Source organism: Phalangium opilio, unplaced genomic scaffold (genome assembly GCF_054372755.1).
Source record: "Phalangium opilio isolate 3A_F unplaced genomic scaffold, DU_Popi_V2 ptg000017l_1, whole genome shotgun sequence".
Taxonomy (NCBI): domain Eukaryota; kingdom Metazoa; phylum Arthropoda; class Arachnida; order Opiliones; family Phalangiidae; genus Phalangium; species Phalangium opilio.
Genome location: NW_028324151.1, coordinates 11,940,152 through 11,954,182, shown reverse-complemented (window position 1 = coordinate 11,954,182; position 14,031 = coordinate 11,940,152). Strand labels below are relative to the sequence as shown.

The 14,031-nt window shown below is 45.5% G+C and overlaps 1 protein-coding gene and 1 non-coding gene across 2 annotated transcripts; one reads left to right on the top strand and one right to left on the bottom strand.

Moving 5' to 3' along the window:
• The first annotated feature begins 5,150 nt into the window (after window positions 1–5,150).
• On the top strand, window positions 5,151–5,223 carry TRNAY-GUA (transfer RNA tyrosine (anticodon GUA)). The gene has a single exon. It is a non-coding gene; the product is annotated as a tRNA-Tyr (tRNA).
• Window positions 5,224–6,192: 969 nt separating this feature from the next.
• On the bottom strand, window positions 6,193–10,881 carry LOC149704003 (uncharacterized). The gene has a single exon (XM_089867182.1). The coding sequence runs from the start codon at window positions 10,879–10,881 to the stop codon at window positions 6,193–6,195; it is 4,689 nt and encodes a 1,562-aa protein (XP_089723308.1).
• Between the last annotated feature and the right edge of the window lie 3,150 nt (window positions 10,882–14,031).

The following is a 14,031-nucleotide window of genomic DNA, read 5'->3' as shown; positions in this document are numbered from 1 at the left end:
CATTTAATTTTTGGGCTTCCGTGAAGCAATGGTTAGCGCGTTCGGTTGTTAACCGAAAGGTTGGTGGTTCGAGCGCACCCAGGAGCGGTGTTGTGTAGTCTCAAATGTAACGTAAAAAGAAAAGTTTTCCACAATACCTGACGAACATTTAATTTTTGGGCTTCCGTGGCGCAATGGTTAGCGCGTTCAGCTGTTAACCGAAAGGTTGGTGGTTCGAGCCCACCCGGGAGAGGTGACGTGGGGTCTCAGATGTAGCGTAAAAAGTCAAAACTTTTCCACAATACGTGACAACCATTTAATTTCTGAGCTTCCGTGGCTCAATGCTTAGCGCGTTCGGCTGTTAACCAATAGGTTGGTGGTTCGAGCCCATCCGGGAGAGGTGACGTGGGGTCTCAGATGTAGCGTGAAAAGTCATAACTTTTCCCCTATACGTGACAACCATTTAATTTCTGAGCTCCCGTGGCTCAATGGTTGTCGCGTTCGGCTGTTAACCAATAGGTTGGTGGTTCGAGCCCACCCGGGAGAGGTGACGTGGGGTCTCAGATGTAGCGTAAAAAGTCAAAACTTTTCCACAATACGTGACAACCATTTAATTTCTGAGCTTCCGTGGCTCAATAGTTAGCGCGATCGGCTGTTAACCAATAGGTTCGTGGTTCGAGCCTACCCGGGAGCGGTGTTAAGGGATCTTAAATGAAACGTAAAAAGTCAGAGTTTTTCCACAATACCTGAGGAACATTTAATTTTTGGGCTTCCGTGAAGCAATGGTTAGTGCGTTCAGCTGTTAACCGAAAGGTTGGTGGTTCGAGCCCACCCGGGAGAGGTGTTGTGGGGTCTCAGATGTAGCGTAAAAAGTCAAAACTTTTCCACAATACGTGACAACCATTACATTTCTAAGCTTGCGTGGCTAAATGTTTAGCGCGTTCGGCTGTTAACCAATAGGTTGGTGGTTCGAGCCCACCCGGGAGCGGTGTTAAGGGATCTTAAATGTAACGTAAAAAGTCAGAGTTTTTCCACAATACCTGACGAATATTTAATTGTTGGGCTTCCGTGGCGCAATGGTTAGCGCGTTCGGTTGTTAACCGAAAGGTTGGTGGTTCGAGCGCACCCTGGAGCGGTGTTGTGTAGTCTCAAAATTAACGTAAAAAGAAAAGTTTTTCCACAATACCTGACGAACATTTGATTTTTGGGCTTCCGTGGCGCAATGGTTAGCGCGTTCAGCTGTTAACCAAAAGGTTGGTGGTTCGAGCCCACCCGGGAGAGGTGACGTGGGGTCTCAGATGTAGCGTGAAAAGTCATAACTTTTCCACAATACCTGACAACCATTTAATTTCTGAGCTTCCGTGGCTCAATGGTTAGCGCGTTCGGCTGTTAACCAATAGGTTGGTGGTTCGAGCCCACCCGGGAGCGGTGTTAAGGGACCTCAAATGTAACGTAAAAAGTCAGAATTTTTCCACAATACCTGACGAGCATTTAATTTTTGGGCTTCCGTGGCGCAATGGTTAGCGCGTTCAGCTGTTAACCGAAAGGTTGGTGGTTCGAGCCCACCCGGGAGAGGTGACGTGGGGTCTCAGATGTAGCGTAAAAAGTCAAAACTTTTCCACAATACGTGACAACCATTTAATTTCTGAGCTTCCGTGGCTCAATGGTTAGCGCGTTCGGCTGTTAACCAATAGGTTGGTGGTTCGAGCCCACCCAGGAGCGGTGACGTGGGGTCTCAGATGTAGCGTGAAAAGTCATAACTTTTCCCCTATACGTGACAACCATTTAATTTCTGAGCTCCCGTGGCTCAATGGTTGTCGCGTTCGGCTGTTAACCAATAGGTTGGTGGTTCGAGCCCACCTGGGAGAGGTGACGTGGGGTCTCAGATGTAGCGTAAAAAGTCAAAACTTTTCCACAATACGTGACAACCATTTAATTTCTGAGCTTCCGTGGCTCAATGGTTAGCGCGTTCGGCTGTTAACCAATAGGTTGGTGGTTCGAGCCCACCCGGGAGAGGTGACGTGGGGTCTCAGATGTAGCGTGAAAAGTCATAACTTTTCCCCTATACGTGACAACCATTTAATTTCTGAGCTCCCGTGGCTCAATGGTTAGCGCTTTCGGCTGTTAACCAATAGGTTGGTGGTTCGAGCCCACCCGGGAGCGGTGACGTGGGGTCTCAGATGTAGCGTAAAAAGTCAAAACTTTTCTACAATACGTGACAACCATTTAATTTCTGAGCTTCCGTGGCTCAATAGTTAGCGCGTTCGGCTGTTAACCAATAGGTTCGTGGTTCGAGCCTACCCGGGAGCGGTGTTAAGGGATCTTAAATGTAACGTAAAAAGTCAGAGTTTTTCCATAATACCTGACGAACATTTAATTTTTGGGCTTCCGTGAAGCAATGGTTAGCGCGTTCGGTTGTTAACCGAAAGGTTGGTGGTTCGAGCGCACCCAGGAGCGGTGTTGTGTAGTCTCAAATGTAACGTAAAAAGAAAAGTTTTCCACAATACCTGACGAACATTTAATTTTTGGGCTTCCGTGGCGCAATGGTTAGCGCGTTCAGCTGTTAACCGAAAGGTTGGTGGTTCGAGCCCACCCGGGAGAGGTGACGTGGGGTCTCAGATGTAGCGTAAAAAGTCAAAACTTTTCCACAATACGTGACAACCATTTAATTTCTGAGCTTACGTGGCTCAATGGTTAGCGCGTTCGGCTGTTAACCAATAGGTTGGTGGTTCGAGCCCATCCGGGAGAGGTGACGTGGGGTCTCAGATGTAGCGTGAAAAGTCATAACTTTTCCCCTATACGTGACAACCATTTAATTTCTGAGCTCCCGTGGCTCAATGGTTGTCGCGTTCGGCTGTTAACCAATAGGTTGGTGGTTCGAGCCCACCCGGGAGAGGTGACGTGGGGTCTCAGATGTAGCGTAAAAAGTCAAAACTTTTCCACAATACGTGACAACCATTTAATTTCTGAGCTTCCGTGGCTCAATAGTTAGCGCGATCGGCTGTTAACCAATAGGTTCGTGGTTCGAGCCTACCCGGGAGCGGTGTTAAGGGATCTTAAATGAAACGTAAAAAGTCAGAGTTTTTCCACAATACCTGAGGAACATTTAATTTTTGGGCTTCCGTGAAGCAATGGTTAGTGCGTTCAGCTGTTAACCGAAAGGTTGGTGGTTCGAGCCCACCCGGGAGAGGTGTTGTGGGGTCTCAGATGTAGCGTAAAAAGTCAAAACTTTTCCACAATACGTGACAACCATTACATTTCTAAGCTTGCGTGGCTAAATGTTTAGCGCGTTCGGCTGTTAACCAATAGGTTGGTGGTTCGAGCCCACCCGGGAGCGGTGTTAAGGGATCTTAAATGTAACGTAAAAAGTCAGAGTTTTTCCACAATACCTGACGAATATTTAATTGTTGGGCTTCCGTGGCGCAATGGTTAGCGCGTTCGGTTGTTAACCGAAAGGTTGGTGGTTCGAGCGCACCCTGGAGCGGTGTTGTGTAGTCTCAAAATTAACGTAAAAAGAAAAGTTTTTCCACAATACCTGACAACCATTTTATTTCTGAGCTTCCGTGGCTCAATGGTTAGCGCGTTCGGCTGTTAACCAATAGGTTGGTGGTTCGAGCCCACCCGGGAGCGGTGTTAAGGGACCTCAAATGTAACGTAAAAAGTCAGAATTTTTCCACAATACCTGACGAACATTTAATTTTTGGGCTTCCGTGGCGCAATGGTTAGCGCGTTCAGCTGTTAACCGAAAGGTTGGTGGTTCGAGCCCACCCGGGAGAGGTGACGTGAGGTCTCAGATGTAGCGTAAAAAGTCAAAACTTTTCCACAATACGTGACAACCATTTAATTTCTGAGCTTCCGTGGCTCAATGGTTAGCGCGTTCGGCTGTTAACCAATAGGTTGGTGGTTCGAGCCCATCCGGGAGAGGTGACGTGGGGTCTCAGATGTAGCGTGAAAAGTCATAACTTTTCCCCTATACGTGACAACCATTTAATTTCTGAGCTCCCGTGGCTCAATGGTTGTCGCGTTCGGCTGTTAACCAATAGGTTGGTGGTTCGAGCCCACCCGGGAGAGGTGACGTGGGGTCTCAGATGTAGGGTAAAAAGTCAAAACTTTTCCACAATACGTGACAACCATTTAATTTCTGAGCTTCCGTGGCTCAATAGTTAGCGCGATCGGCTGTTAACCAATAGGTTCGTGGTTCGAGCCTACCCGGGAGCGGTGTTAAGGGATCTTAAATGTAACGTAAAAAGTCAGAGTTTTTCCACAATACCTGACGAACATTTAATTTTTGGGCTTCCGTGAAGCAATGGTTAGCGCGTTCGGTTGTTAACCGAAAGGTTGGTGGTTCGAGCGCACCCGGGAGCGGTGTTGTGTAGTCTCAAATGTAACGTAAAAAGAAAAGTTTTCCACAATACCTGACGAACATTTAATTTTTGGGCTTCCGTGGCGCAATGGTTAGCGCGTTCAGCTGTTAACCGAAAGGTTGGTGGTTCGAGCCCACCCGGGAGAGGTGTTGTGGGGTCTCAGATGTAGCGTGAAAAGTCATAACTTTTCCACAATACCTGACAACCATTTAATTTCTGAGCTTCCGTGGCTCAATGGTTAGCGCGTTCGGCTGTTAACCAACAGGTTGGTTGTTCAAGCCCACCCGGGAGCGGTGTTAAGGGATCTCAAATGTAACGTAAAAAGTCAGAGTTTTTCCACAATACCTGACGAACATTTAATTTTTGGGCTTCCGTGACGCAATGGTTAGCGCGTTCAGCTGTTAACCGAAAGGTTGGTGGTTCAAGCCCACCCGGGAGAGGTGTTGTGGGGTCTCAGATGTAGCGTAAAAAGTCAAAACTTTTCCACAATACGTGACAACCATTAAATTTCTAAGCTTGCGTGGCTAAATGTTTAGCGCGTTCGGCTGTTAACCAATAGGTTGGTGGTTCGAGCCCACCCGGGAGCGGTGTTAAGGCACCTTAAATGTAACGTAAAAAGTCAGAATTTTTCCACAATACCTGACGAATATTTAATTGTTGGGCTTCCGTGGCGCAATGGTTAGCGCGTTCGGTTGTTAACCGAAAGGTTGGTGGTTCGAGCGCACCCTGGAGCGGTGTTGTGTAGTCTCAAATGTAACGTAAAAAGAAAAGTTTTTCCACAATACCTGACGAACATTTAATTTTTGGGCTTCCGTGGCGCAATGGTTAGCGCGTTCAGCTGTAAACCGAAAGGTTGGTGGTTCGAGCCCACCCGGGAGAGGTGACGTGGGGTCTCAGATGTAGCGTAAAAAGTCAAAACTTTTCCACAATACGTGACAAACATTTAATTTCTGAGCTTCCGTGGCTCAATGGTTAGCGCTTTCGGCTGTTAACCAATAGGTTGGTGGTTCGAGCCCACCCGGGAGCGGTGTTAAGGGACCTCAAATGTAACGTAAAAAGTCAGAGTTTTTCCACAATACCTGACGAACATTTAATTTTTGGGCTTCCGTGGCGCAATGGTTAGCGCGTTCAGCTGTTAACCAAAAGGTTGGTGGTTCGAGCCCACCCGGGAGAGGTGACGTGGGGTCTCAGATGTAGCGTGAAAAGTCATAACTTTTCCACAATACCTGACAACCATTTAATTTCTGAGCTTCCGTGGCTCAATGGTTAGCGCGTTCGGCTGTTAACCAATAGGTTGGTGGTTCGAGCCCACCCGGGAGCGGTGTTAAGGGACCTCAAATGTAACGTAAAAAGTCAGGGTTTTTCCACAATACCTGACGAACATTTAATTTTTGGGCTTCCGAGGCGCAATGGTTAGCGCGTTCAGCTGTTAACCGAAAGGTTGGTGGTTCGAGCCCACCCGGGAGAGGTGACTTGGGGTCTCAGATGTAGCGTAAAAAGTCAAAACTTTTCCACAATACGTGACAACCATCTAATTTCTGAGCTTCCGTGGCTCAATGGTGTTATAAAGCACATCCTTATTTAGTTTAAAATACTTTATTTAGATTAAAATATCAACTTGGTTCTTTATTGTTATCTAACTTCTCTAGTCTAGTTACATTGTAAAAGTGCTCTCTCGTCTTAACAAGATCGTCGGCTTCCACTTAATGTGGTCACGTGTTCTAACCTAGTTCGGTTCAGTTCTAAACTGTAACATCTTTCTTTCTTTATAAATTTTAAACATTTCTAAATTTATAATTTTAATATTAACATTTTTTTTTTTTTTTTTTTTTTTTTTTTTTGTAAAGTCTTATTGATAACGTTTGGGCGGGATACTTGGTCTACCACTTCTTGTTGCTGGGAATGACTGCGTTGAGATATTAGAACTTGTAAATGCCGATCTTTGCGGAGGTCCTTTATGTATGATCAGAGACCTAAGTATGTCCGTTGCTCCTTCTCTTGATGTTGCTTGTATAGGTGAAGATACCATGTTTTTATCTTTAGGTTTAGGACATGGCAAATTACCAGGTAGTGATGAAGGTATATGTACCAGCGTTACATTTGGGTGTTTCACTGATGTGGTGCTTTGTTGTTGTTGTGGTCTATCATGTATTTGTAGTGCACGATGTCCTTGTCTCAGTGTTGGTTCCTTTTGTTTCTGTTGTAAAACGTCCGGATCCTCTTGCATTTGCTCCTGATTTTGGTAGCGGTTAGTAATTTCCCTCTGTTCCGGTTCCTTTTCCTTGTTAATTGGAATTTGTGTTCTGTTTATATTTAATTTTGTTGTTGCCATTGGTGACTTTGTTTCGTTCGTGGGTGTTACTATGCGAGTATGTGTCCATTTATGAGTATTTTGAAGTCTTCCAGCGCTCCTTGAAGCTATATTGGTTCTGGGGCGTAAATGAATTCTTGTTCTGCGATAAATCTGTCCTTGTGGAGTTATTATCGTATATGAGTTAGGTTCGGGACCAATTTTCTTGATTACTGCTGGTAGCCAGTTTCTGTGGCTCGCAAAGTATAGCACTTCTTGTCCTTGTTGTAAAACTGGTAGATTTTTTGTTGAACGTGAGTTGTATTGGTTAGTCATTTCTTTTTGATGTAGCTTTAATGTATTCCTGGCTTGTTGCAGATTATATTTTGGTTGTAGAGTTTCGGTTGTTGTTGTTAATGGTGTTCGAATTCTACGTCCCATGCATAATTCCGCTGGGGAAGGCAGGTCCAGTTTCGGCGTAGTGCGATAGTTTAATAGAACTTGTTGCAAATCTCTTCCATCCTGTTGTGCTTTTACCAACGAATTTTTTATGGTTTGAATGGATCTTTCAACCATACCGTTAGATTGCGGGTAATATGGTGAGGATGTGATGTGTTCTACCGACCATTGTTCCATGGCTTGAGCAAATTCCCGAGAAGCAAATGGAGGTCCATTATCGGATATGAGGCGTTGCGGGGCGCCATGACGTGAAAACTGACAAGTTAGGAATTTAATTACTGAGTTTGCATTTGTGGATCCCATTTCTTGAGCTTCAATATATTTAGAAAAATAGTCCACTAGAAGAATATAATTTTGTGATCCTAATTTAAATAGGTCAACGCCTACTACTTCCCATGGGAGATTCGGTAAGGGATGTGGAGTCAGTGGAATTTTTTGATTTGCTCTAGCTCGATTATTACAAATTGGGCATGCGCGAATGAATTCAGTTAAATCTTGAGTAATCGTTGGCCAGAATACATTGATTTTGGCTTTTGCGAGGCATGAATTTATACCTTGATGCGTCCCATGTATGTCCTTCATAGTTTGTGTCCTCATTGCTGTTGGTATGACCAATGTGGTTCCCCGATAAAGCAGATCTCGAACAGTATGTAATTCATCTTGGTGAGGCCAGTACGGTTTGAGTTCCGAACTTAGTGCTTTATTGGTGCGAGGCCATCCCGTTTTTGACATCTCTTGAATCTTGGTTAATATAGGATCTTCAGCGGTAGCCTTTTTGTATTTTTCGTGATTGCTTGTGGATAGTGCTGTGATAGCGTGAATCGCTGTATGTGGTCCTTCCAAGTTATCCGTGTTAATGAGTACATGTTTTTGAGGAGTTCGGGATAGCATGTCAGCTATATGAAGTTGCTTGCCAGGTACATATATCAGTGTGACTTGGTATCGGAATAATCTCATTAGGAGTCTCTGCAGCCTTGGTGATATCAGATGCAATGGTTTCTTTGAAATTCCAATGAGTGGGTTGTGATCTGTATGTACGGTGATGGCGGTACCAGCGATGAAATAATGAAATTGCTCACAAGCGAAGACAATAGCCAGGAGCTCTTTTTCAATTTGAGCGTAGCGTGATTGTGTTGAATTAAAACTTGTTGATGCATATTCAACTGGGTGGCCTTCTTGCATTAAAACCGCTCCTACCCCGATTTGACTGGCCTCCACTGATAAGACTATTTTGGCTTTCGGATTGAAAAAAGCCAAAACTGGGGCTGTGGAGGCGAATTTCTTCAGTTGATCGTAATGGTGCTGGTGATCAGGTTCCCATTGAAATAGTGCATCTTTCTTCAGAAGGTTGCGTAGAGGAGCTGTATGGCGGTTGGCATCTGGTATAAATTTGGCTATATAGTTTATCATCCCCAGAAAGCTTTGGAGGGCTGGTTTGTCTGTTGGTGAAGGAAGCAAACTGATAGCTGCCACTTTGGCGGGGTCAGGTGTGATGCCAGAAGCATTGATGTGATGGCCCAAATATTTTATTGCAGGTACGGCTAGTTGCATTTTTGTGGAATTGAATTTTAGGCCGTAAGTTAAAGCACGATCCAGAATTGTTATGAGTCTTGCTGTATGTTGCTTCTCATTAGTGCTAGCGATCAGAAAATCATCAGTGGAGATGTGAACGTCAGGGAAATCTGATACTGGGTATAAAGAACGCATGGCATGTTGACAGATTTCTGTTCCAGTCACAATACCATAAGGGAGCCTGGTGAAACGAAATCTTCCATAAGGTGTTGCAAAAGTACATAATTTGGAGCTAGTTTCTGTGAGTTTTATTTGCCAAAAAGCGCTCATTGCATCCAGAACCGTGAAAATGCGTGATCCTCTTAATTTTGAAAATATTTCTTGGTTGGTTGGTAAGGGGTATGGCTGTCGTTTAATCGAGTTGTTTAGTTTTCGAGGATCAAGGCAGATGCGTACACGAATTTCAGCAGGATCTTGAGTGGGTTTTGGCACCACAACCATAGGGTGAACCCATTCAGTTGGCTCGACAACAGGTACAATAATACCCTGTTCTTGCATCCGCTGTAGTTCTTTTTGGACAGCTGCTTGGTATGCTATCGGTATCTGGTGGGCAGCAGAGATTGATGGTGTGGTATTCGGCTTGAGTTGAATAGAGTATTCGCCTGGAAGCAAGCCAATTTGATCAAAACATTCATGGTATTGTTTTAAAACTTCTTCTATTGCAGGGCTAGCAGATGCTTGTACTTGTGTTGAATGTGGCAGTATCGATGTCGATTGTATTCCCATTATCTGTTGTTCATTTAGTGCTTGCCATCTCGGCAAGACCGGGCTAAGTGGTTGATATTGGTGAATGATTAGTCCCAGTTGAGTTGCTGCTTGCGCTCCTAATATAGGGGTGCGATTTTCCTTCGTAATGTAGAATGGGAATATAGACATCGCGTTGGTTGAAGCGCATGGTATATTCGTAACGCCCATGATAGGGACTGAGTGACCTGAATAAGCTGTGATTGTGTATAATGGCGGTTGTATAGGTGGTTGTTGTGGAAGGGCCTTGTACATCTGTTCGGTAATTATGTTTACTTGAGAGCCAGTATCCACTTTAAAAATTGTTGGAGCATCGAATAAGTATATTTCATCATAGATCTGATCGGGTTGTTGCGATAATGCTTCTATGGTGAGCGGTGATTGCTTTGGTAGTTCTTCAGAATTGTTAGGATGGGTTGTCAGGCAGTAGGTGCTGTACTGTAGAATTTCATCGTGTGGTGTGGGATCATAACACGTGAATGGGTCCCCATAGTCACCATTGGAAGGTTGAGTCTCATAGTTCGAGTAGGGATCATGGAGTTGAGAATCGTCATTAGGTTCATATTCTTGGTTTGGTATGTGTGGTTCTTCTGTGTTCAGTGCATGCGACGAGCGACATCGGGTGGCCCAGTGACCTCGGACGCCACATTTCAGACACGACGAGGTTTGTGCAGGGCAAGGACGTGACGGGTGTTGCATGCCGCATCGAGAACACCGATTTGAGTATGAAGAGTTCTGTGGTAACGGTGAATAGTGATGTGGTCGTGAAGAATGTCCTGCACGCTGATTATGTTGTACGTTGCGAGGGGTAAAACGGTTAGAATGAGCTGACGATGGCGGCTGTCTGTATTGAGAGCGAGTAAAAGGACGGAACCTTTGTGAGCTGCCGCAACGTTGTAGAGCGTCGAGTGTATTTGGGGGTTGAGATTGAGAGGGAGCCATAGCACCGGCATATACCCCCGAAATTTCATCAGCTTGACAGATCTGTATGGCTTCTTGAAGTGTTAGACGAGGAATAGACAGAAGGCGTTTTCTTGTGAGTTCTTGTTTAATTCCCATGACTATCATGAGTGTGATGAGATCATCAAGAAGGGCCCCTAAGGCACAGTTCTGGGCCTTGGTTTTGAGATCGATGAGAAATTCATCAAAAGTTTGGTTGTCGGCCTGTTTTGTGCATATAAACACGTAGCGGAGATACGTGACGTTTTTATAAGGTTCATAATACCTATCGAAGGCGGCGAAGATCACTGATAGGGTACGTGCATCATCTATTTCTGGTATAGTGAGTGTATTGTAGATGCGACGCCCGGAGGTGCCCAGTATGTGCAAGAAAATGGCACGTTGTCGCGCTACTGGTTCAGCGTCGAGGTTGGAGGCGACCGCATAAATCTCGAAGCACTCTTTATATTCTCGCCAGGCCGAGGCTGGATCAGGGCCAGGAACAAATTGAGCCGGGCCTTTGAAAGTCGTCATTGCAAAGTTAGGCCTATACGGAGGCCGGGAGAGAAAGGCAATTGACAAACAAACGCGTGAAAGTCCGTAGAACCTCTATCACCATGTTATAAAGCACATCCTTATTTAGTTTAAAATACTTTATTTAGATTAAAATATCAACTTGGTTCTTTATTGTTATCTAACTTCTCTAGTCTAGTTACATTGTAAAAGTGCTCTCTCGTCTTAACAAGATCGTCGGCTTCCACTTAATGTGGTCACGTGTTCTAACCTAGTTCGGTTCAGTTCTAAACTGTAACAAATGGTTAGCGCGTTCGTATGTTAACCAATAGGTTGGTGGTTCGAGCCCACCCGGGAGAGGTGACGTGGGGTCTCAGATGTAGCGTGAAAAGTCATAACGTTTCCCCTATACGTGACAACCATTTAATTTCTGAGCTCCCGTGGCTCAATGGTTGTCGCGTTCGGCTGTTAACCAATAGGTTGGTGGTTCGAGCCCACCCGGGAGAGGTGACGTGGGGTCTAAGATGTAGCGTAAAAAGTCAAAACTTTTCTACAATACGTGACAACCATTTAATTTCTGAGCTTCCGTGGCTCAATAGTTAGCGCGTTCGGCTGTTAACCAATAGGTTCGTGGTTCGAGCCTACCCGGGAGCGGTGTTAAGGGATCTTAAATGTAACGTAAAAAGTCAGAGTTTTTCCATAATACCTGACGAACATTTAATTTTTGGGCTTCCGTGAAGCAATGGTTAGCGCGTTCGGTTGTTAACCGAAAGGTTGGTGGTTCGAGCGCACCCAGGAGCGGTGTTGTGTAGTCTCAAATGTAACGTAAAAAGAAAAGTTTTCCACAATACCTGACGAACATTTAATTTTTGGGCTTCCGTGGCGCAATGGTTAGCGCGTTCAGCTGTTAACCAAAAGGTTGGTGGTTCGAGCCCACCCGGGAGAGGTGACGTGGGGTCTCAGATGTAGCGTGAAAAGTCATAACTTTTCCACAATACCTGACAACCATTTAATTTCTGAGCTTCCGTGGCTCAATGGTTAGCGCGTTCGGCTGTTAACCAATAGGTTGGTGGTTCGAGCCCACCCGGGAGCGGTGTTAAGGGACCTCAAATGTAACGTAAAAAGTCAGGGTTTTTCCACAATACCTGACGAACATTTAATTTTTGGGCTTCCGTGACGCAATGGTTAGCGCGTTCAGCTGTTAACCGAAAGGTTGGTGGTTCAAGCCCACCCGGGAGAGGTGTTGTGGGGTCTCAGATGTAGCGTAAAAAGTCAAAACTTTTCCACAATACGTGACAACCATTAAATTTCTAAGCTTGCGTGGCTAAATGTTTAGCGCGTTCGGCTGTTAACCAATAGGTTGGTGGTTCGAGCCCACCCGGGAGCGGTGTTAAGGCACCTTAAATGTAACGTAAAAAGTCAGAGTTTTTCCACAATACCTGACGAATATTTAATTGTTGGGCTTCCGTGGCACAATGGTTAGCGCGTTCGGTTGTTAACCGAAAGGTTGGTGGTTCGAGCGCACCCTGGAGCGGTGTTGTGTACTCTCAAATGTAACGTAAAAAGAAAAGTTTTTCCACAATACCTGACGAACATTTAATTTTTGGGCTTCCGTGGCGCAATGGTTAGCGCGTTCAGCTGTTAACCGAAAGGTTGGTGGTTCGAGCCCACCCGGGAGAGGTGACGTGGGGTCTCAGATGTAGCGTAAAAAGTCAAAACTTTTCCACAATACGTGACAAACATTTAATTTCTGAGCTTCCGTGGCTCAATGGTTAGCGCTTTCGGCTGTTAACCAATAGGTTGGTGGTTCGAGCCCACCCGGGAGCGGTGTTAAGGGACCTCAAATGTAACGTAAAAAGTCAGAGTTTTTCCACAATACCTGACGAACATTTAATTTTTGGGCTTCCGTGGCGCAATGGTTAGCGCGTTCAGCTGTTAACCAAAAGGTTGGTGGTTCGAGCCCACCCGGGAGAGGTGACGTGGGGTCTCAGATGTAGCGTGAAAAGTCATAACTTTTCCACAATACCTGACAACCATTTAATTTCTGAGCTTCCGTGGCTCAATGGTTAGCGCGTTCGGCTGTTAACCAATAGGTTGGTGGTTCGAGCCCACCCGGGAGCGGTGTTAAGGGACCTCAAATGTAACGTAAAAAGTCAGGGTTTTTCCACAATACCTGACGAACATTTAATTTTTGGGCTTCCGAGGCGCAATGGTTAGCGCGTTCAGCTGTTAACCGAAAGGTTGGTGGTTCGAGCCCACCCGGGAGAGGTGACTTGGGGTCTCAGATGTAGCGTAAAAAGTCAAAACTTTTCCACAATACGTGACAACCATCTAATTTCTGAGCTTCCGTGGCTCAATGGTTAGCGCGTTCGTATGTTAACCAATAGGTTGGTGGTTCGAGCCCACCCGGGAGAGGTGACGTGGGGTCTCAGATGTAGCGTGAAAAGTCATAACGTTTCCCCTATACGTGACAACCATTTAATTTCTGGGCTCCCGTGGCTCAATGGTTGTCGCGTTCGGCTGTTAACCAATAGGTTGGTGGTTCGAGCCCACCCGGGAGAGGTGACGTGGGGTCTCAGATGTAGCGTAAAAAGTCAAAACTTTTCTACAATACGTGACAACCATTTAATTTCTGAGCTTCCGTGGCTCAATAGTTAGCGCGTTCGGCTGTTAACCAATAGGTTCGTGGTTCGAGCCTACCCGGGAGCGGTGTTAAGGGATCTTAAATGTAACGTAAAAAGTCAGAGTTTTTCCACAATACCTGACGAACATTTAATTTTTGGGCTTCCGTGGCGCAATGGTTAGCGCGTTCAGCTGTTAACCAAAAGGTTGGTGGTTCGAGCCCACCCGGGAGAGGTGACGTGGGGTCTCAGATGTAGCGTGAAAAGTCATAACTTTTCCACAATACCTGACAACCATTTAATTTCTGAGCTTCCGTGGCTCAATGGTTAGCGCGTTCGGCTGTTAACCAATAGGTTGGTGGTTCGAGCCCACACGGGAGCGGTGTTAAGGGACCTCAAATGTAACGTAAAAAGTCAGGGTTTTTCCACAATACCTGACGAACATTTAATTTTTGGGCTTCCGTGGCGCAATGGTTAGCGCGTTCAGCTGTTAACCAAAAGGTTGGTGGTTCGAGCCCACCCGGGAGAGGTGACGTGGGGTCTCAGATGT